Source organism: Protopterus annectens, chromosome 4.part1 (assembly GCF_019279795.1).
Source record: "Protopterus annectens isolate FY-2018-M chromosome 4.part1, PAN1.0, whole genome shotgun sequence".
NCBI classification, from domain to species: Eukaryota; Metazoa; Chordata; order Ceratodontiformes; family Protopteridae; genus Protopterus; species Protopterus annectens.
In genome coordinates this window covers 424,870,030-424,895,011 of record NC_056734.1, presented here as the reverse complement: position 1 = coordinate 424,895,011, position 24,982 = coordinate 424,870,030, and the positions used below count along the sequence as shown (strand labels likewise).

The 24,982-nt window shown below is 37.9% G+C and overlaps 1 protein-coding gene across 3 annotated transcripts in view; it reads left to right on the top strand.

Moving 5' to 3' along the window:
* RHBDD1 (rhomboid domain containing 1) overlaps positions 1-24,982 on the top strand; it is a 1,445,444-nt gene that overhangs the window by 830,224 nt on the left and 590,238 nt on the right. For all 3 annotated transcript variants that reach the window (XM_044070240.1, XM_044070239.1, XM_044070237.1), the window contains one exon: positions 6,437-6,525. In XM_044070240.1, coding sequence (XP_043926175.1) covers positions 6,437-6,525 — 89 coding nt within the window. The remainder of the gene's footprint in view (positions 1-6,436; positions 6,526-24,982) is intronic.

The window sequence follows — 24,982 nt, the reverse complement described above, 5'->3', positions numbered from 1 at the left end:
TATGTCCTTTCACCTCAGAATCTATCCATATAACAAAAGGTACTAAACAAGGATGCCCCATTTCTCCTATTTTATTTGCTTTGGCTATAGAAATACTTGCAGAAATAATACGCAATAATCCAAGAATGAAAGGAATAGAAGTCTGTGACCAGCACATATCTAAAATAATGCTTTTTGCCGATGATATTTTATTAACCATATCAAACTCCAGAGAGTCATTAGGAGAGCTAGAAGAAGTAATGGAGAAATTTTATAAGATTTCAGGTCTGTACTTTAATAAGGAAAAAGAACTACAATTTACAGATAAATCCATCATAGGAAAGCAAGAACTTATGCTATATTATTTAGGAATAGTGTTATGGAAAACTATAAATTAAACAATATTAATAAATTATAAAAACATTATTGGAACAATAAAAGATATAGAAAAGTGGAACAAAGTTATATTAACTTTTGAAGACAGATTGCAATTAATAAAAATGGTCTTATTGACAAAAATACTATATGTAGCATTAGCAATACAGTTAATTCCTGAAAGATGCATTCTTAGAGAAATAAACTCATGTTTAGTAAAATTTTTATGGTAGCCCAAAAAGAATAGAGTTGCTCTAACGCATCACATTAGACCCTGGAAACAAGGAGGATTGAACTTCTCAGAAATAGAAAGATATATAAAAGCATATGTGCTTAAAACTACAATAGACTGGATAAACCCAAATTATTTTGCCAACTGGAAAGAATTAACACCTATATTAACAAATTAATTTAATCTGTTAAAAAATTTTTAATGGTAGACAAATCAAACAAACCCTGGTACATACTATGCACAAGTATACAATATAATATAACAAAACCTTCTAAAACAACACTGATTAATCATTACATAAATTCCTTAGGAAACTTATCAATGCAAACATAGATCTAAAATGTTGGTTTAACCTTTTAACCCCATTTACCATCACTAAGAACTTTCCTCACAAAATATCTAGGGAAACAATAACCTTTTGGGAACTAAGTAGATTCTTATTCTGGTTTCAATGTGTAAATAAATTAAATTTTTTAGATATACATATGATAAAAACTGCTTACAATATTCCAACACAGGACTGGTTAACCTTACAAAGCATTATAATGTACACTCAAGATTTATGCAGATTAATTAATAATTCCTCATTTAAAGATATTCCAAATCTAATAAGTTTTCTGTATGAATTTATATATAATAGTTGTGAAAAGAAAAATTTAATTTCACATCTATATAAATAAAGAGTTAATAACATATAAAACAATTCCCAAACCATCAAACTGGCAGTTCTTAGCAAAAGGTCAGTCATTGCAGTTAACAGAAGAAATTAAAGCTGACATATTACTATCAGTTAATTACACCTCTAACACACAGTACTGGAAAATATTTAATTGGAAATACTTAGAGCATTTTTAACACCAGATAGATTTAAAAAGATCAGTACTACTACAAATGGTTTTTGCTGGAGGTGTGAAAAGTTAAATAATGCAGACTGAATTCATATTTTTTATGAATGTAATAAAATTAAATCATATTGGAATGAAATTAATCATTTTTACAAGCTTTATTTAATGAATCCTTTACCTTAACTAAAGTATTGATCATTCTAAATGTAAATAAAGGTCACTACCTGAATAAGACAAATGTGTATTTGTTATGGACAATACTTGCTATATCTAGGAAATGCGTAACCAGAAGGTGGAATTCAAAAAGACCCCTGACCTTGGAAGAATTCTACACTTTACTGAAGACAGCTGCATTGATGGAAATAAACACCAAAGAACTACAAATCTATCCCAGGCCACTGGTAAATAATCCTTGGAAGAAGGTTATATCTTTGTTGGGCTCACTGCAATAATCAGTATTGTATCTCTGATAACTGATCTGTTAATTCTATATTTAATAACATACAGTGTATATAATTGAAAGTCAGGCTATTGTAAATATTGCATATAGTTTAAAATGATATTTAAAAATATTATGTAAATGTTATTTTAATTGAAAATAAAAAAAATATTTGAGAAAAATAAAGAAGAACTTTATAGTTGCTTTGTTCATTTGCTTAATATTTGTACTTTGTGAATACTTGCACTACAGTCCAAAGTGGGAAAGTATAATGCATGTGCTTCATCAAGTTAGGAGTATTAATTTTTTTGCTGTATAATAAGTGGTCATTTTAGAGCTAGTAGTTGGATTTGCTTATCTCCCTGTGGGAATTGACTGCACTTTCTTTGTAGATTAAATCGTTAGGTGTTGTGGAGATTATGTATCTTGTGGCTCTGGAATTTCCTCTGTATATAGGTTTGTAGGTGTCCTCTTGTTATAAGTTCTGGTTATTGCGTCCTCCATTATGACAGATCTCTAGCTGGCTTAACTGACATAATGTTGACTGTGCTAGTTTGGGATTCTCAGCTCCACAGATGGAACCAGGAGAAGATTTATAGTTAGAACACACCAAACATTCACGTTTGGAACTGGATTTTCTTATGTTCTTTGTGGCAAATGATGTTTTTGCACATGTTAATAGGTCATGAGGATTTTACCTCTAAACACAAATGAACTAAATAACCTCATCAAAAGAGTCAGAGGGATATGTTTAGCTAAAGAGAGCTACTCACAGATATTTTCTTACTGAAAGAAACACATTGATCTCCATTAAAACACTTTAGATTGTCTAGGTGGTAGATGTATTTGTACTGCTCCTCATCTTATAGAAAAGGAAAAAAAGAGGAGTGTTGATTTTTCACAGAAAGGTGGGTAAGGTATACTCTATGTAACTAAGACCTTTCATGGTATTAATGTGGTAATGATAGGAATAACTGGTAGACTGTATGATAAGTCCTGTACCATTAGCTTCATTTATTTATGCATACCTTAGAATGGGAGTTTGTGATAACCATAGAGTTATACAACATCTAGCAGATGAATCGGTTACATTTGGTGAAGATTTTAACTTTGTTCCTATACCAACTGACTCTACTGGATTCATCATCTTCATTTAGCTTTTGTACCATGGTGTGAAGGAACAACCTTCTGCCATTTGAAGTACTTAGACTTGGCGATCACTTCAGTTATCCTGCATCCTAGAATTTCCCAATCAATATCTGGTAATAGTGACAGAAATTCTGTAGATAAGGAGCTTTATGATATCCTTACATTGCTAATCTAGGAGCCCAGTGCATATTCAGTCCACCAGACACTTTTACCCTTTATCGAAGTTCTTCCCTTAAAGGTCCCTCTAGCTGTTTTGGGTTGCCTTGTTACTTTGCCAATAGATCACATTTTAAGGACAAGCTGAGTGAGATTATTATTTGACTTTACGGAGTATTACACAGAAAGTGGTCTACATCCCTACATTTTGTTTGTATTACCTTCACGTACATCTTAAGCCCTGCACAGCAGAATCTTGAAAATGTGCTTACAAGTGGTTTCCAATGTTAAATGTGGTTAGAAATAATGCATTGTTCAGGTCCTCATTGACAAGAAAATTAAAATGGTCCTAGAAAAGCTTTGTACCCACTTCTCTTTAATATTACCCTGGTCCTGTATGCAGCTTGCCAGAAGTGGTAAACTCCAAACTCAACTAGAGTTATCTGCATCCCTAAAAGATCCTCAAGCAAATATTGATTAGCATGTAGGGCTGATCATATTAACCCCTTAACTGGAGGTGATGAGTTATTTTGAGAACACAAGTACACAGAACTCTGGATGATGAAATAACTTTTTTCTATGTCTTTTTTTATTTTTAGTAGGAAACTAATATATACTTTCTCAGTGTTAGGATACTTGCAAGGTATTTTTTTCATTAGTACATTAATTGTTCTTGGGAAGTAATTACCCTACAGCTTTCTATTAGAATTACTAAAAACTTAATCTCAAATTGAAACATTGTACTTTTTATTTTCTCCATTTCATTTTGTAACAGAATATGACTGATCAATGCATTATTGTATGATGTAAGCAGATTAGATCTGTTATTGTGTTCACTTGATCTAGTTTTATATGTACTAATCTCTAGTCATTTGACTATCAGTGTCAGAAAGAGCAGATGTTTCCATTGTCAAGTACAGTTGTTTTCTTACAAGTATTTTCATCTTTGTAAATACAGGATTCTGGATGTATCTGAAGGTAGTGGCAAAAGGGCAGTCTACCAACAACAGGGATCCAGTCACTTTTTTCTTTAGTTTATTTATTGTGATGTCTGGGATGCTGGGCAGTGAATGACAGCAACAAGCCAAAATACAGAACTATGGCCATTACTACTTTTAGCGTCTTTGCTGACATATATCAGAAATGATCAGCAAAATTAATTGGTTTTGGGAGGATCAGTCTGTGTGTGAAAGCAAGGAGCATTTATATAGTCATTATAAAAATGATGACTGATGAGGCCTGTTGGAGTAGGTGTAGTGTGTATGTGTTTGAGACCAACATTGTGAAATACTTCATTTATTCTTTCTTTTATCCCAGTCCAGCTTTAATGAATGCACAATAGGTGGGTATCTTTTGGTGGTGGGGAAGCTGGTTGTGTCAGAGTTAAGGGCATTTACATGAAAACTTCTGAATGATCATTGATGTTTTTTCAGGAGGATATGACAGTTAACAGCAATATGAAATCCTTTACTGAAGCTGTTACATGGCAATCATTCTATATGTATGTTGGAGGCAGGTTGTTTGTGAAAACGTTTAATCATCCATCAAATTTCTTGGTGTTATAGATCAAAATCTGAAGTTTGACTTACACATTGCTCAAACTATAAAAAAGTACACAATAAATTAGATACCTTATATGGACGCAAAACCTACCTAACCACTAACTCTAGAATAACCACATCCAGAACTCGTCTTCTGTCAACTCTGTTGTACGCCTCACCTATCTTTACCAACCTCTCCAAATCAGACCTCACCAAGCTAGATGCCTGCTATAATAAGATAGCCAAGTTTGCCACTAGTTGCCCTAATAGAATTCATCATTGTAAGCCTCTAAGACAACTATCTTGGTTAGAACTTCCCCACCAACTCACCCTCACACAACTGTCTACAGCTCACCAAATGTTCTATAAACCCAAAAAAACTTCAGCTCTACAAGGCCTGCTAAACCCCCATAAAAGTACCGGTACACTAAGATCCACCAATATAGCACTAATTGAAGTAACCAGGAGTAAAAACGGCTCAGGTGACTCTCTATACTCTTGCTACATTGCTAAACTGTGGAACGCCCCACCTCTCAAACTCAGAATTTTAACTAGTTTAAAAAATTTCAAGCATCATGTTAAATCCCATCTTACCAATTCCTGGACTTGTACATGTACTGGGAATGGGTAGCCCATACCATGGAACTAGCTCTTTAAGGGGAAAAAAAAGTTTTTGTAATGAGCCTTGAATTCAAGTCATTTGACTACATTTGGTTACTTTCCATTCTCACTGTTTATATCTAGCAGAAATTAAGTCTCCAGTTTGCTAGGTTACCTGTAAATATGACTAATTATCCTAATTGTACTCATTGTTCACAATGTCATTACCCCCTACTATTGTACAAACTGTCTTCTAGAAGCATTGTTACCTTAGATTCTAGGTCTTGTCTCCCACTCAACCAGCTTTTTCTATGGTAGTATTTTTCCAATATGAATGCGTTACAATTTTATCTTCATTGTATTATAAGATTGTTTTTTTCTACTAACAAATTGCCTACTAACAATGGAGCTTTTCTCCCCGGGCCTCCACTGAAAAAGAGTTTGATGCCCAGTCAGACTCTCCCGGAAAACAAATGTAAAATAAAATAAAAAAATAAAAAAATTTACATAACCACTATTAAATTTTCATTGATATACGTTATTGAGGGTGGCAAAGTGTGCATTGAAAGGCAACAAGTTCCATAACATCAGTGTGTGTGTATTGTGCTTCAATTTCTTGAGAGTCATGTGTCTAGAGTATTTAGTGCTTCTCTGAAGAGTTGTGAGCAACGTTTTTTATATTCTCATTTAGCTTTACAGAATGTGGCTAAAGGAGCTTGTTATGTATATAAAATGTATGTTTTGCCCTTAAAATACTTGCTGCATATCATATTGTATAAGATGGAATACAGTTGTTTGTCATTATATAACACAAAATAAGACTGTTAGTCAATCTACAGACAAGGCCATAGGTATATTTTGTAAAGAGGATGAAACTACTATGTTTGCATGCATATGTGTGTGTGTGTGTGTATATATATATATATATATATATATAATCTATGAGGATCAAATCACTGGATTCCTGAGAAATGTACATCTGTCACACTGAATGGGGGTGTTACTAGATAACGAGTATTTCACACAACTTCAGTGATTTTCATTTGGAATATTTGCTTATGATTTGTTTTTCCCTTCCTTCTACATCAATTGTTTATGATTTGTTTTCTCTTCCTTCTAGATCATCATTTGTTGGACATCTTGCAGGCATTCTTGTTGGATTAATGTATACAAAAGGTCCACTGAAGGCAATCATGAAAGGCATTGCAGGTATAAGAAAAACGCATTTGCTGTCTCCTGCTTTTGAGTTATTTCCTGTTGTACATTTATATTGTGTGTTGAAAATGAGGAATGTAAAAAACTGCAAGGGTTTTTGTTTGCTTTTGATCACTGGTTTCATATGTTGGTTAGACTTTTCTTCAGCAGTAGTTTATTTCTGTTTCTTGAATATTTAATAACTGCACAGATGGTCTAATCAGACATGACCCAGCTGCAGGACAAAATAGAAAGTTATAAGACGCAGTAAAGATTGTGCAAGAGATGTTGACTTGAAATATAGTTGTATACTATGCGGTGGTGGTGCTGCGGTAGCGTTGTCGCCTCACAGTAAGATGTTGTCCTGTTCGATTCTCAGCTAGAGCGTCTTCTGTGTGGAGACGTGTGAATGGGCGTACCTTTGTTGAAGGTTGTGCGTCAGGGCCAGCAACTCTGCACGTAAAAGTCTACTGCCAATCATTAGCGGACCGGAATTCTGCTGTGACGACCCCTAATCGGGAAAAGCCGAAAGACACAACAACAACTATGTTACAGAAGTTATATGGTTGATGTATAGAGTGTCATAAAACACAACAGAGTAACATCATCCCTATTGGCAAAATCTCCTTTCTCCATTCTCATGTTGGCTTAGATCTTAGAGCATGTTCTGCTTTATCAATGTAATAGTCTGTTTGGTTATTATTCTTCGTAAGGATCTGCATCCAAACACAACAATCTCTGTATGTCTTGATCACCCCCAGCTTCATCATCATCCCTTTCTGTTTTGAATTATAACGTTCTGCTTATTTTATGTATATGAGCCTTAACTTTGTAGCTGTAAAATATCTCCTCAAATTAGGTAATCCTAAACCACCTTGTTCTTTTGGAAGGATCAACTTATCCCATTTAACTCTTGCCCTCTTCCCCTCCCTGGTAAATTCTTTCAACTCTTTATTAATTGCTATCCACAACTTTTCATCTGGTTGATAAAAGTATGCCTGACCCATATATAAAACTATAGAGATTAAAAATATTTTCACTGCTTGTATCTTACTATCTGTAGTCATAAAAAAGGTTACCAGTTACTCAGTTTTTGTGCTATCTTTAGTCTCTTCCCACATATCCTTAACTGCCATAAAAAGCCTTTTTAATCTGTACTCCCAAGTACTTCATCTTATTGTGTCCCCATAAATAATGTGTATTGCTGAACCAGTTCATGTTTGGGTACATAATTTACAGTTATAGCCTTTGTTTTATCTTCATTAATGTTATATCCTGCAAAGACTTGAAACTGTCGCAAAATGTTCCACAGTACTGAGATGTCCTTTTCTGGATTTATCAGGTACAAAATAATATAATCTCTCAAGATAGCCACCTTTTCTTGATTACCATACCAGCCATATCATGAGTCCCTTGTTTTTTGTGCCAGTGGCTCTAAATATAAATCAAACAGCAAATGGAAGTCAGGAAACTCCTGCCTGGCTCCACTCTTCAGGCACATCTATCAGAGAGGAACCCCCCTGCTTTAATTTTTGCCGCCGATCCTTCATATATCCTCCTGATTAACATTATTGTATTAGGAAATGCAAATGCTTCCATTGCTCTACTCATAAAATCTCAATTTACTCTGTGGAATGCTTTCTTGGTATCAAGACCTACAAGCATCAATGTCCTGCAATCTGCTTCTCTCTGGATCATCAGTGTTCTGTTAATGTTGTCAACTGTTTGCCTCCTCTCCACAAAACCATATTAATCCATATCTATCAATTTTAGCAATACCTTTGACATTCTTATAGGTAGTATAGACATAAACACTTTATAGTCATGGTTTAAAATTGAAATGTGTGTGTATGAAGTTGGGTTTGATTGGTCTTTCCTGTCCTTAGGTAATACAGCCACTGCAGCTTTCTTGCAGGATGTTGGTGTTTCCCCTTCTTTTAAAATACTACTAAACAAAGTCTTCCAAGTCTGTATTACTTTCTTCCATCCTAACTTTCAGACTTCCATGGGAATACCATCTGTTCCTGGAGACTTTCCTGAAGATTGATTATACATCACTATTTTTATCTCATCCCCTTTTATATTAACTATTAGTTGTTGAACCTAATTTACCTCTAACTTTGGCATAATGTAGTCTTCCATAAATATTTCCATTTGTGCTCTTTCTTGGTTTCCACATTTCTCTGTTTATACAAATTTTCATAAAATTTCTCTGGTTATTTTTCTTGATCTGAAATAGTTAACTTAATTTATCTGCAACCTGTGGGTATTTGGATCCATATTGGATCCGAGCCGGCAACATTTTATCAAACATCTGCTCCAAGCTACTGCCCTTACCCATAATCCCTCACCTCTCCTACCTTCCCTCAGATCTCATTTGCTGCTTCATGCGTATGCATCGTGGTCTCTATAGCTCCAAGTTGGGTAGATTCTTAAGCTAGTGTGTGAGAGTAGTTGTTTGTGATAGCCCTTCCTCCCCTTCGTCTTGTCAGTTTGTTTAAAAAAAAAAAAGAAAAGTAAGTATTTAAAATGTTTGAGTTTCTTTCTTGAATGGACTAGGCCTAGCCAACCCCTGAGTGTGTGTGTGTGTCTAGTTTAGCGTTTGGCTCAGTGGAGTGTGTTATGGCTGACCAGACTAAACCAATGTTCAAGAAATGCACAGAGTGTGGCCACAAGCTTTCACTGGCTGATGGCCACACTGTGTGTGTTATTTGCCTTAGCGTTCCCCATCTTAATTTGCTATGTGCTGTGTGTGCAGGGTTCAATCCCAGAGCCCTTAAAGAGAGGAAGGCGAAACTGGTAACCAAGGGTCTGCTACCAGTTTCTGCCTTAGAGACGATGGCCTCGACATCGGCTCCTGTAGCCGACCAACCCCCACCCCACCCCCCCAGGCTAGGACTCAACCTTCCTCTAAGCCTGCTGAGGTGGGGACACAAACTACAGACAAGGACAAAAAAGAGAGAGAGAAAAGGGTAGAGAGGCACTGCAAGCAATCTCCTGAGCAGGAGCCTTTTTCCAGTCCACCTGTGAAAGTTGTTAGGACCACTTCTCCTCGGCTCCATTCCCCAAGGTTCTCCCCGGAGCCAACGGAACCCTTGGATCGGAGGCCTTCTTCGAGGTCATCTCACAGGGCCAGATCTTAGTAGGTCACCTCCTCACGGTCGACTCGGAGTGTATCGGAGCTTGATGTAGACAGGATGATGCGGAGATTTATTCGGACCCAAATCCAAATGGAAGTCTTGCCAGGCCCCATTCCGGCCGGAGAGGGGACCTCTATGCTCTTCTTCCATCCTATCTCTCCTTTCCCGATCCGACCATCGGTCTCTGGGTTTATGGATCCGAGGATCCTCGGAGCTGGGGGTTCCGCACCGACGGTTCCTCCAACCTCGACGCCGGCCGTTACCTTGAGTTCCTTGGATCTGAGCAACTCTCGGGGCTGGGAACAGGGAGCCACATCTGAGGGAACGGAGATGTCTTCGGCTCCGACATTGTCGGATCTGAGCCGTTCCTTCAGAACCCTGGCTACCTTGGTCTCTGCCGCAATCCTGATGACGGTGCTGGGAAGAACTTCTTCCTTGTTGGTTGCCAAGGAGGTGTGCTCTCCTTTGGCCTTTGACGTGGTGGAGAGGGTTCTCTCCCAGGGATTGAAACCCCAGCCCATTGCCTTGGACTCCACCCAGGCTGCCTTGGATTTGGTCACAACTCCCATCAGCTTGTCCCAGGGACAGCCCATGCCAGAGGACCCCCAGGTGGATCCCATTGTGGAACCCCCCCCCCCATGACTTACAAGCCCTCTTCGGAGCGTCACGCTGAGGAGGCCCCACATAACAATTCATGTAAGAGGTGGTACATGGACTCCCCCCGATTCCCTCACAGAAGATACTGACTTGCATGAATGTGAGGGTTCCCCCAGGTCACCTCCCGAGGATGTCTCCTTTGGAGACATCATGGAAATCCTCCGCCAGAGGGGAGGTTGGTCAGCCCCAAAACCCTCAACGGACGAGTCAGTATTCTTGGAGGCCTTTGGCACAGGCCCATCTACATCCTGGGTGTCCCCTCCTGCAGATCCATTAGTGGATCTTATCACCACATGGGCATGGAAGGAGCCTGACACCATAGAGCCAATACCCAAATGCCCAGACAGGATCCTTTCTCCTCCCACAGACAGACAGGCTTGGTACAAGGAATTCTCTGTGGATGCTATGGTGGTGGTGGCTGCCACCAAGAGAGAAATGGCTCAGGAAAGTTCTTCAGTCCAGCCTCCAGACAAAGAGTCTAGGGTGGTGGAACGCTTTGGGAAGTGAGTTTTTTCTTCAGCGAAGTTTTCCATACGAGTGCTGAATTATTTGGCACACGTCATTCGACTCCAGCGAGACCTGGTCACGGAATTCGCTATGTCACCCCAGAGTCCTTGTCGCCAGAGGAAAAGCGGCTGTTTTCGGCAAAAGTGTTGACTCTGAAATCCGTTTATAACACATACATGCGTCTTCTTTCCTATGCCACGGAAGGAGCGGCTAGGGCAGCTGGGACTGGCGTAGCTATGAGGCAGCACGCCTGGCTCAAACTCTGTCAGTTCATGGATCCCTTCATGGCGTCTTTCACGAATGCTCCCTTTGATGGTTCCTCCCTTTTTGAGAAGACAGTTTGTGACACCTTATTCCAGAGCGAGCAGGATGGGAAGACTCTGTCTGCCATCTGAGTCTGCTTCTCTAGCCCTCAAAGATCCTTTTCTAGGAATCAGAGAGGGCAGAAAAGATGTGGTTCCAAAAATCTCAGTTCTCCCGCGACACTCAGGGCAACTCATCCCCTATAGGCAGAGGGGGATAAGACAGATGCCACCCCAGAGGCAGAGGGGGTCCAAGGAACTTTGGGTCGAGGGAGACCTTCTCAGACCGACCTGCGCAACAACCCTGAGAGGGTTACCTGACTGTCCTACTCTGGAGACAGTTGGGGGAAGATTGTCATTGCACCTAACAGCTTGGGAGTCCATCACAACGGACCATTGGGTGCTCCAAATAATATTCAGAGGATACTCCATCCCATTCATCGCCCAACCTATACAATCAAAGCGCCTCCCGGATGTCCCACCTGCTCAAAGGTAGGCTGCAGCACACAAAATTCAAGGCTGCTTTACAATCGGGCCATCAAATTGGTCCCCCCAGATCAGTCCTGATTTGGCATTTACTCCAGGTTCTTTTTAGTGCCAATAAAGATGGGGGACCTCACACCCATATCGGACCTGTCTACCCTGAACCTGTTGGTAGCCAAGCAGAAATTCCAGATGGTCACCCTACAGTCAATCCTACCTTATCTCCAAGGATGCGACTGGATGTGCTCGATAGACCTCCAGGACGTTTACTACCACATCAAGATTTGCAGAAGCTCCAGGAGATTTCTTCGCTTCCGGCTGGGAGCCAATCATTTCCAGTTCAGAGCCCTACCCTTTGGTCTCACCACAGCCCCCAGAGTGTTTACCAAGGTTATAGCAGTAGTAATGGCTCACCTGAGGCTTCAGGGAATTCAGGTGTTTCCTTACCTAGATGATTGGCTCCTCGCTGCTACCACCAAGCGTCTACTTTGCATGGCCAGAGACTCCTTCATGCTTCTTGCAGTCAATCTAAGGATCACCATCAACATTTCCAAGTCCCGCCTAAATCCGACACAGACCTTGGAATTCATAGGGGCACGGTTGGAGACACAACTTTTACAAGTTTTTCTCACTCAGGACAGGATCCAGAACCTACAGGCCCATGTGTCAGGGATCCTCGACCCCAGGACACCGATGGCGAGCGACATTCTCCACGCCCTAGGTTCCATGGCAGCAGCAATTTCAATTTTACCATGTGCTCGCCTTCACATGAGGGCAGTTCAGTGGTCTTGGTTAGATCTCCTCATGGACTATCCTATACAGATCAGCAAAGCCTGCAAGACTTCTCTTCTTTGGCTCCATTCGCCAGAAATCTTGGCAGGTCGCCCATTCTCAACATCCCCAGCCCAAGCCACAGTGACCACGGACGCCTCCCAGCTCAGATGGGAGGAGCACTTTTTGGGAAGGACAGTCCAAGGCACGTGGTCCCAAACCGAGACCAGATTGCATATCAGTGTTCTGGAGATGAGGGCAGTGCTTTTAGCACTGCAAGCCTTTCACGCTGTTCTCCCCCTGGGGACGATTGCAGTTCAGTCAGACAACATGACCGTTGTCTGGTACATCAACAAACAAGGAGGGACCAGATCTTACCCTCTCTGCCGCAAGGCCATGAGAGTGCAGGAGTGGGCGATTTCCACCAGTCAGTTTCTGATTGCAACTCACATCCCGGGCCGCTCCAACATTTTAGCGGACAGATTGAGTCGGGCTATTCTAATGCCATATGAGTGGTCCCTGAAACAGTCAGTAGTGGAGGAGATCTTCCTAGCATGGGGTCACTCTTGTTGCGATCTGTTCACATCTCCTTCCAATGCGAAGTGCAGCGAGTTCTTCACTCTAATCCCCTCCCCAGGGGACTTCCCCAGAGGGGTTACTGTATGCCTATTCCCCACTACCTCTAATTCTGAAATTTAAGAAAGCATACGACTGGGGTGCAAAGTGATCCTCATTGCCCCATTCTGGCCTTGTCAAGTGTGGTTCCCCTTCCTCTGGTCTCATGCTCTAACTCCTCCAAGGATTCTAGATCCCTGCCCGAATCTCATATCCAATCCCTCGGGCATCAGTCCGCCTGACCAGGACAGCCTCAAGCTGACAGCTTGGTTGCTCCAGTTCCCCTGATCGCTAGGACTCCTGGTTTATCATCTTCGGTAAAAAGTATTCTGGTGGCATCCCTCAAAGCTTCCACTAGGAAGGTTTATCGCAGCAAATGGAAATGCTTCTCTATTTGGGCTTCTTAGAGAAACATAGATCCGTTTACTACCCCGGTTCCTGCAGTCTTGGAGTTTTTGTCATATATTTTTCAACAACGTGCTAGTTCCTCCACAGTGAAAGTACAACTGGCAGCCATATCTAATTTTCATATTGGCGAAAATTTGAATGCTCAGGGCTTGAGATTGTGCAAGGCCTTTCTAAAAGGTACTTTTGTCTTGCGTCCCCCGGTTAAGAATTCTGTCCCCCCTTGGGACCTTACTTTAGTAGTTGCCAAACTATATAACCCTACAATCCTCCAGATGTCTCTTCAAACAAAACCTCAAACAGTATCTCAAAGTGGATTGGCTATGCCATGTACTAACCCTGATTAAGTTATAACCTAAAAGCATATTCTGCAATTATCATAACTTGTAACTACATCACCAAGCTCTGCTTCCAATCTGATGTCTCTTACTTTTAATTGTCCATGAGAATTGTGAGTCCCTACTAGGGAACACTACTAACCCATTGTATATAATCACTTTGTTTTTATAATTGTTTGCTAACTTCTGTGAAATCTATGTAAGTTTGCTATGTGGAGCTTTTCTCCTTGGGCCTCGGGCTGAAAATGGACATGTATCCAGTTGGACTATCCCTGCAAACAAATGTAAAATAAATAAAATAAAATAAAATAAATAAAGTAATAAATAAATAAATAAATAGTTCTACAGGCATTGGTGGCACCCCCTTTTGAACCAGCAGCGTCAGTAGACTTAAAATTTCGGTCCTGGAAGACAGCCTTTTTAGTGCCCATTACTGCCGCTAAAAGGGTTTCTGAGATCCAAGCTTTGTCTGCCATGTCCCCCTATTTGATTTTTCATAAAAACAGGGTTTTGCTTCACACTAACCCTTCTTTCTTACCGAAGGTGGCTTCTGAATCTAACATTAACCAGATGATTAATCTGCCTGTGTTCTTTCCAAATTTCCAGAACAAGGGTGAATATAAGCTGCACTTGCTAGATATTCATAGACAGCTTTGTTTCTATCTTCACAGGACTAAACAATTTCGTAAGTCTGACCAGTTATTCATGTCCTTTTCTAGACCCTTTTTGGGCAAGGCCATTTCTAAGGTCTCCTTAGCCAGGTGGATTACACAATGTATACTGCAAGTCTATAGGGATAAAGGCCTATCCCCACCTGGACCTATTAAAGCCCATTCCACCAGATCTATGTCAACTTCTGCTGCTTTTTGGTCTAGGGTTTCTCTGGATGATATCTGTGCAGCAGCGACCTGGGCAAGGTCACATACGTTCATCTCTCATTATAAGTTGGATTTGATATGTAGAGGGAGAGCATCCTTTGGCTCTGCGGTGCTCAGGAATGTCCTTCCATGAGGGTCTCCTAGGAGTTTTGGTAGCTGGGGACTCTGTCTCATAGTTTGCAGATAAATAAATTTAACTACTTCAGATAAAGAAGTTCTGTACTCACCATAACTTTCCATCTGAGTAGTTATACTTCATTTTCTGCAACCGTCCCTCCCTCCTTCCCCCGAACCTGTTCTAGGTTAATGTTATTGAGTTGCTAATAGTTTGGCTAGTGGCAAACTCGATCTGAGGGAAGGTAGGAGAGGTGAAGGATTATGGGTAAGGGGAGGAGCTTGGAACAGATGCTTGATAAAATGTTGCCGGCTCGGATCCGATATGGATCCGAATACCCACAGGTTGCAGAAAATGAAGTACAACTACTCAGATGGAATGTTATGGTGAGTACATAACTTCTTTTCATAGGCCTAAGTTTGGTAACATTATTTTGCTGCCTAAATCATTGTGCTAATAGTTTTTGTGCTCTGGAATTATCAATACTTAGTTGTTTTACAGAAGTCTTTCTAAAGCCATGCATATTATCCAAATACACTCTTATTTTCGCTTTAGCATTCTGCAGTTTCACCTCTGCATGTTCTGTGATATTCCCCTTATTCTGCAATACTTTAACCTTTGTCATGTTCTCTATATATGTCCTATTACCTCTTAACCATGTTCCTTTTCTCTTTTGTTTGTATTCTAAACTCCATTTTCATTTTATCCCACTCACTAGCTTCTGAAGAAATGTTTATCTTCTGTAATAACTGGCAAATAATTTCCACTTCCCATTCCTTAAATTCATTACTGTTCAACTTTTAGGTGGTAAAGCAGCAGTGTCTCGTTTTTATTTCATTACTCTGTTTTTTTTTCTTAGTGTTTATTGCTGCATGATGTGAAACAGTTACTGGATGGATGTTGAAGCTTTCAGTCAAATGCATGTGTTCCTGTGAAATGTAATTTCTCTATATGGTTGTTGCCCTAATGTGCTCTAAATTTGTGTACTGATCCTATTTCTTCTCTCATGTTATTAATTTTCTGCATATGTATTAGTGTTCCTACTGTGGTGAACTATCTGACATACTGTATCTATCTCTAGCTCCTTTGCATTGCATCTATTTCCTTTGCTCTCTTTAAATATTATTGTAATGTTACTACTATTATTAATTTTATTGTTGTGGAGTTTTTCTCCCCGGGCCTTCGCTGAAAATGGACATGTATCCAGTCGGACTATCCCAGTCAACAAATGTAAAATAAATGTAAAATAAATAAATAATTTCACTCCACTGTAGTCCAGTTTTTATACCTTGGGGAAAAATATTTAAATTCTGTCTAAGTTCATACTACTGAATTCACATCTTGCTTACCAGTATTTTCATAAATTTCTTCAGAAGTCTACCCTCTTTTGTTATACTTTCATTTCCTTTCTAGGTCCCCCGTTATATCCTGAGCATTGTCTATCAAGTTCTAATGCCCACTTACAAGTAATATTCCATTCTCCTTCTAAAAGCTGATTATTTCTCCCAGTTTATTTTCTTAAGCTCCATAGTAGCAGTTCTTAGTGTAATATAAATGCATGCCAGCATAATCATCCTCCACTGCCAATAGCCCCTTACCCCCACAAATATACCATTATTGATTTTCCCCTATTATCAATCAGTAATACTACTCCCCATTTTGTTTGTTCTTGATATTCTGCTGAATAGCCATCCTGAAATACTTTATCAGACTTGTATTGTTTCTTTCTAAATGTGTTTCCTGCAACATTCCTGTTTGCACTGTTCATTTCTCAATATAATTCAATACTCTCTCCTTTTTTTCATTACTTATATGGCATTTACATTTAAAGATAATATGGATAAGTGTATCCATTATGATGAAAAAAAAAAACAATTGTTCTGACCTGATCTACAACATTTTTTAATGTGTATTTCAAACTGTTGTCTTTCACTCCCATGCTAATGTTTGGCAAGCTGATCGTTATAGTTGTTTCTTCTTCTCATCTCCATTGGAAACTTTGCCACATTTTTTGTTTGCAAAAAATAAAGTTTCCATCCCTGTTAACGTACAACAAGCACGCAAAACTTTGTAGATCTTAAAAAAAAAAAAAAAAAAAGCCCCCAGATAGGAACAACTGCTCCATATCGACAGCTGCACCTACAGGCATTGCCTAACCTAAAATTAAGGTTACTCATAGCACACTACTGCCTGTGTTCTCACTTTCAGTAATTAGTGATCTTCTTTTCTATCTCTATTCCCTACTCAGATGTGGAAAAAAAGCTGGTTGTATGCTTGCAGAAAACATTAACTTGTAGCCCTAAAGGAAGAAATTGGCTATCGTTAAATAAAGCTAAATTGTACACTCAGTGAGTAAAATATCTCCTAGTGAATTAAGCTCTTTCCAGTATAGTAGTGAACATCAAAAGTAAAAAAAAAAGAAAAGAAAAAATGGAAAGGCTGCAAACCCATCAGTTCCAATAAAACTTTTATTATTACAGTAAGCGCTTTTGCATCCAACAAGAATGCTTCCTTAGACTTTGATAAAAAAAAAAAAAAAAACAAATAAAAGACAATTCCTTAAACTCTTAATAAGCCAGTGGCCATTCAAATAACTGTTCTGGGATACAAGTATCCATTCAGCAAGCACATCCATGTATGTGCAAAACTATGTGCGTACTGTGTATTTAAAGGTACAGCTTAACTGGTATAACCACAAATGCTACAGCAACAACACTTCTAAACATGTACTAATTAGAACTGCATTCACCATATAATATATATATATATATATATATATATAAGTGCAATACAGATCATTTACAATTATAAAACAATTGATCACAGCATAATAAATTAATCTTGCTTCTGTTCAGCCTTCCTTTTCTTGTTCTGTGAAGCCATATTTCTTACAACTAAAAAAAGTACTTGTATACTTCACTGTCTTTAACATGTACAACAGTCACCGAAAAGACTTTCCCACATTTAAAATTTAAAATACTCCTGAAACACATTATATAAAACTGTTTTACTATACAATGTGCAGTTTATATCATGAAATGCTTTATACAAATACTAATAAGGACAAAAAGTTTTTTCTTAGTTATTTTTAGTGTCCTTCTAAATATTAATGACATAAAACGAGAGTATATGCTTTACAGCCCACCAAGTTTAACCAAATCAACAGAAGTCCATTCCTTCTAAGCCACTTTTTCATGCAAAGCTATATTTTACAAATGCAACTGATACTTTATAGTCATCCATTTATTTACTAATTTCAGTGTTTCTGCTTATCATGCTGTTCATTTCCATCTCCCAATGCCAGACTCTGTTTCTAGTCCAAAGCACTCCTGATTATTCAAGTCAACACGTGCTGTTTTTCTCTCTCAAGCATTTTCGTTTGGAATATTGAAAAGTGTTTCACTAGGAACGTCTCTGTGTAAAAGTTTTATTGTCCGAAGAATGAAAAACGAAGACCCTTCTGTTTGCTGGCTCACTTTTTGTTGGATAAACCTTATTTCCTCTTTAGTCTGTTTTGCATCCAAAAATGTATTTCATCCTCCAAGAAAAAATATTCTGAAGACAGCTGGATACAGTATCTTGAAGGTCTCATCTGCCTCATGGTTTTCTCTGATTACTGGGATAAATGTGCTTACCTTCTGCCTGGTGTACAGTGAATTATAAATTTCTACAAACACTCTGCTGTCTCCAATGTTTAATAGTTTTTCCCATCTTTCACAGTTTTGTCAGGATCAACTCTATCTGCTGATATGATTGCATCTTTACTAATATAGGTCTTGGTTGCTTTCTTGTGGCCAGGTTTGGAGCAGACACTTAATGTGCCTTTTCACTTAACAAATCCTGCTGTGGAGTACCAGTCCAGTTGGTTATTTATGCTTTCAAGTAATTAATGTAGTCTGTTCCTTCCAGTTTTTCTGATACAGCAGAAAATCTTAGGTTTTCTCTACATGCTCTGTCTTCTAAGTCTGCTGTAGCTGTTCTTAAGAAGTGTCATACTCAGCCAGCCTTTTCCTTCATTTCAGCCTCTGATTTTTACAGTTTTATCTGAATAGCTATTGAAGCTTCTTTTATTGTTTCCAGCCTTTTGTTATTTGAGTTGATATAATCCTTCAGTGCTTCATTTATTTTAATCACCTCTGATTTATTTTTTCTTTAAATTATTAGAAGCCATTTCTTCTACCAAAGCTGAAGTTTAAACTACATTTTACTGAACAGCTGAAGGATTCTTGACAAACAGTGTTTTCTCCAGTTTTTCTGGTTGATTTTCTTCCTAGTCCTCAATTTCTTCTTTGCTGGCATACAAGCAGTGTACTTACTAGCTAGTAACAAATTTTACCCAAAGGTTTCTCAGTTTCTGCTTTCACACTGAGATAGCTGAAATTGAGCTGTTGATCAGCATGTTGACATCTTGAAGTCCTACAGAAGTTCTTTCTCAAGATGTTAACCATCCAGTACTAAATGTTTATCTGCTACTATACTATCCCAGATTGATCAGAGGTTAAGGGACGTTAATGTGGTAAGAAATATTTTAGAAAGGAAGGAGGCAAAATTGGTTATCAAATTTGATACTTTAGGACTTAATATTGATTTTAAATGAAAGCCATTGTTTTAAATTAAGACAAAGCAGCAAGATACTAAGCAGATAAATCCACGGCCGCAAAACGTAATTATATAGCAGATAAACAAGAAATAAAGTAGTCACCAAATATACGGCTCTAAAACCATATAATATCTACTTAAAAAAGTAACAAAACGATACAGAACGGTAAACGCTTTCACCACCAAACGGTGGCTTCTTCAGACGATTAATAACAAACTTTTTAAAAACATTTATACAACCTTTTACTCACTCTCCGTTAAAACCTCCCACCTGTTGCTAGTAGTTGTAGGCTCATCATCCTCATTCTAAACTGACACATGCTCCATAGAGCATATCACGTCATTATTTCCTCTCCAGAAATATTTAAAGATACAGTAGACACACACACATGTATGTATATATATATATATATATATGTATATATATATATATATATATATATATATATATATATATTCATAAAAAGTTATAAAAACTTGCTCATTGAAAGTCTTACATAAGAAGTCATAGATCACATGCGTCATGCATAATTATTCATGCCATAATCATTTCCAGTTGAGCAAATATTGAGGCTTACATCTTAAAAATACTTACATTCAACAGCCTAGCAATTGCACAGGTATTATAGATGTCCTTGATTCCATATACAACCACTTTAGACACATAATTTACTAATGTCCCTTCCTGCAAGTGTATGTTTAATTATGCTCATGTATCAAATGCTTTTCTTCTTAAATATGTTTATTTTCATATACTACCCCATATATACTCAAGATGGTAAATCTCATCTTAAACCATACATGTTTCTCTATATTCCAGTGACATGAAAGATCACATTTCTTAACCTTACATATGCATCTATTCTAGCTGCACATCTACACGTGCACATTTACAGCTCCTTGCTTGTCATTCAGTAGTATACTTTAATTCATTTTAGTTCAATAGTAATGACCTAGCACTTATAACCAGTAATACTATACTACTCATTTAATTCATTCCGGTTTAATAACAGTGGCAATCCTTACTCTTTATTCTACCTAACACTTATGACCAACGTATTATGTTCACAAAGTTAGCGTAACGCAAGTATTCCTTACCCTTAGTTATGCAGTCTAGTTTACATATAGATTGCTCTCTACAAGAATTTCATATACAAGCTAACGTATATATTTTCTCATAAGCTGCTGTATTCTGCGTCAGCATGAAATGTATAACTGTGCATTTTTTATATGTTGAACATCCTACCATACCCATGTTCCAAGGGTCACCAAAGATAAATAAGGATCCTGTTAGGCCACCATTTAGACCCATAGTAGCAGGTAAAGGGTGGCTAATGGAACTCTACTCCATTTTTATGGTGAAACATCTTAGAAATCTGTTGGAGAGAACCGATATAGTACTAAGGGATACTAAAATGTTCTTACATGGTTAATATATGTTTACACATAATCAACAAGGGCTCAATGAAAATACGTTGTTAGTAACAATGGATGTAGTCTCGCTATTTACGAGTATACCCAATGAAATAGGGGTGGACTACATGAGGAAACATCTAAAGAATGGAAGTGGATATGATAGGAAATTGATAAATCTGATGTGCTTATTCATGAATACGATTCTACATAATAATGTATTCACATTTGATGGATTATGTTACCTCCAGCGTGAAGGCGTAGCTATGATCACAAGTCGTGCCAATAGCCACGCAAACACAGTAATATTATACTGGGAGGAGAATGTAGTGTTTAAGATGGAGATGTACTTTAGTAAAGTGAAATATGGTAGATTCGTGGATGATATTTTCATCCTGTGGGAAGGTACACAAGAAGAGCTAGAGTCATTTGTTGAACAACTGCATAAGACTACGACATTCTTGAGATTCACTACAAAATGTTCTGACATGCAGATAGAATATTTAGATGTAAAAATAATAAAGCTACCAGATGGAACATTAGAGACCAGGATGTATAGAAAAGATTGTTATAGAAACACTATGTTACACAGGACAAGTATGCACCCTGGAAGGACATTTAATAATGTAGTGAAAGGGCAGGCTATGAGGGTCTCCAGGCTGAGTAAGAAGGAAGAGGTTTTTGAAGAAGGGGGTACAGAACTTGGCTAGGGAACTGACAACAAGAGGATACAAGGAAGGGGAATTGGAAAGAAATATTGAGCAAGTTAAGTCCTTGAGAACAGCAAGAGCAAAACCCTACTATTCAATGGAAGGGGATGAACAGATTACATTAAATAAGAAAGAAGAGGACAGAGGACAGGTTAGGATTTTGACATCCTATACCAACAATGCAAGATAAATAAAATCACTAGTGGAAAAACATTGGCCTGTTTTTATGACAGATGAAAGGATTAAAGAAATAGTGGGTGATATGCCCAGATTCCAATATAAAAACAAGAAGAATCTTAAGCTTATGCTATGTTATCCTAAAAGACTACTGAGAGCATATGGGGGACCCATGTGGGCATTGTAACTGGTGTGGATATATACATAGTGATAACAAGTTCATACACCCCACAACAGGTAAAGAATATGTATTCACAATCAAGGCAGATTGTGAGTCAAGAAGTATAATATATTTAGCGAACTGTGATTGTTGCCAGCATTTTTATGTTGGCATGACCACATGTATGATGAGAGAGAGGATAAAAGAACATATTAATAGCGTTAGAGCGAGGGTCACTATTAGTGCCCTATCGAGATATGATCAGTCAAATGAAAGAGTGCATAGGTTTAGATTCATGGCTATTGATAAGGTAGACCAGGACAAGAGGATGGAGACATTAAGAATAAAATGGAAAATTGAAAATTGAAATGGATACTTACGCTAAGGGCAGATAAAGGGTGTGGACTGAACAGTTAAGGTTTCAGTTAAACCAGCCCTAGAATCCAGAGGTATCAGAAAGAGATAGACATACATGATGCATTGATGGTTGGGCATGACGTTATGGGTACGAATATTAATGGTTTACATTGTATTGTTTACACTAGAAGAAGTAATAATATAAAATAAAAAATTTGGAAAGAAATTAAATCTTTTTTCACGTGAAGAGGAGTGAACAATATATGAGTATAGATATGACACATTAAATAGAATCATTAATTTACTTAGACGTTGAAAAAATGGAATTTATATAAAATAAGAACATATGTATATTTTAGTATAGATGTTCATAAATAGATTCTGTTGAAATATATAATGTAGAATGACAGAAGAGACCCATAGCTATATGGTAATGTTCTTTGAGAAGGAAGGTCTACAAAGGTATCATTCAAAGTTCATTCACCCTGTGATATAAGGGAAGGAGGGGGGCTGAGGTTTGGTGTGTCTTAGATACGCAATATTTAGGATATATTACCATATTATGACACTAAGAAATAGCCAGATGAAGAACGATAAGGAGTTGTCACATCAACTGATTACTCTAAGTTATATCATATTGATGTGAAGCAAGCAGTGTATATACTTTAAATGATAAGTTAACGTCGGACTATATGGGCATTAGACTCGGATGTTAGTAAAAGGTAGGAGTTCTATAGAGCATAATGACACATTTCATGCTGCTGTAGAACAGAGCAGCATACAAGATCTAAAATGTATATGTCAGCTTGTATATGATAAGAAGTTTTTACATCTACTTATTATTTTAAGTTATATCATGTTGACATGAAGCAAGCAGTGCATATACTTAAAAATGATAAATTAACATCGGACTCTATGGCTGTTAGAGTCGGACGTAAGTAAAAGGGAGGAGTTCTATAGAGCACATTTATAGATTTCATGCTGCCGTAGAATAGAGCAGCTTATGCGAAAATATATACGTTAGCTTGTATATGAAATTTATTGTAGAGAGCAATCTGTATGTAAATTAGACTGCATAATTAAGGCTAAGTAATGCTTGCATTATGCTACCTTTTTGAATATAATAAGTTGGTCATAAGTGTTAGGTAGAATAAAGAATAAGGATTGTCACTGTTACTAAACTGGAATGAATTAAATGTGTGTAGCATGGTATTACTGGTTATAAGTGCTAGGTCATTACTATTGAACTAAAATTAATTAAAGTATACTACTGAATGACAAGCAAGGAGCCGTAAATGTGCACGTGTAGACGTGCAGATAGAATGGATGCATATGTAAGGGTTTAGAAATGTGATCACTAGCCTCATGTCATTGGATGTAGAGAAACATGTATGGTTTAAGATGAGTTTTAACATCTCGAGTATATATGGGGTAGTAAATAAACGTATGCTGCGGTGGTACGGCGGTAGCGTTGCTACCTCACAGCAAGAGGTTCTCCCATTCGATTCTTGGCTTGGCTTGGGAGGGCCTTCTGTGTGGAGTCTGCATGTCCTCCCCACGGTTGGGTAGCATTCGAAAGACATGCGTGCGTAAATGGATGTGCCTTTGTTGAAGGTTGGGCGTCGAGCTGGCACCTCGGCATTTCGTAAAAAATCTACTGCCAGTCATTAGCAGAACGGAGTTGCGCTGTGGCGACCCCTTACCGAGAAAAAGCCGAAAGACAAACAACAACATATGAAAATAAACATATTTAAGAAGAAAAGCATTTGATATATGAGCATAATTAAACATACACTGGCAGGAAGGGACATAAGAAAATTATGTGTCTAACGTGGTTGTATATGGAATCAAGGACATCTGTAATACCTGTGATGAATTACCTTATGTTGGTGTGAAGGGGTTTATTTATATATATATGTCTTCGCAATTGCTAGGCTGTCGAATGTACGTATTTTTAAGTTGTAAGCCTCAATATTTGCTCTACTGGGAATGACTATAATGTGAATAATTATGCATGATGCATGTGATCTATGACTTCTTATGTAAGACTTTCAATGAGCAAGTTTTTATAACTTTTTGTGACCTTTTATATATATATGTGTGTGTGTGTGTGTGTGTGTGTGTGTGTGTGTGTGTGTGTGTGTATTGTATCTTTAAATATTTCTGAAGAAGAAATGATGACGTGATATGCTCTATGGAGCATGCGTCAGTTTAGAATGAGGAGGATGAGCCTAGAGCTACTAGCAACAGGTGGGAGTTGTTAACAGAAAGTGAGTAAAAGGTTATACATATGTTTTTAAAAAGTTTGTTATTAATGGTCTGAAGAAGCCACCATTTGGTGGTGAAAGCGCTTACCGTTCTGTATCGTTTTGTTACTTTTTTAAATAAATATTATGTGGTTTTAGAGCCGTACATTTTGCGACCGCTTTATTTCTTGATTATCTGCATTGTTTTAAATTATTTTAAACTGTCTTAAATTTTTGTAAGCTGGATTGTTTTAATTTAATTGTTAAATTGGTATTTGTGAATAGTTAATTGGCTCTGTTATAGTTACTAGAGTAGTAACAGAGGCACTAGGTGTTATTAAACAAGTGTTTTATCTACTTGTTATTATTATTTTATCTCCCCTCTTCCAATCTCTCAAAATCTGTCCCACAAACTGGCTTTTTCCATCCCCCTTTGGAAACAGACCGTGTTAGACCCTTGGTTGTTAAAAGTTGTACAGGAGGGTTACAGTTAACACTGGATACAAATACCCCCTTTCAACGGGATTCTGTCCCATCCTCCAAATCAGACACCATTTTTTCCTCAACACTTTCATCACCTGTAAACTCTAGGAGTAATG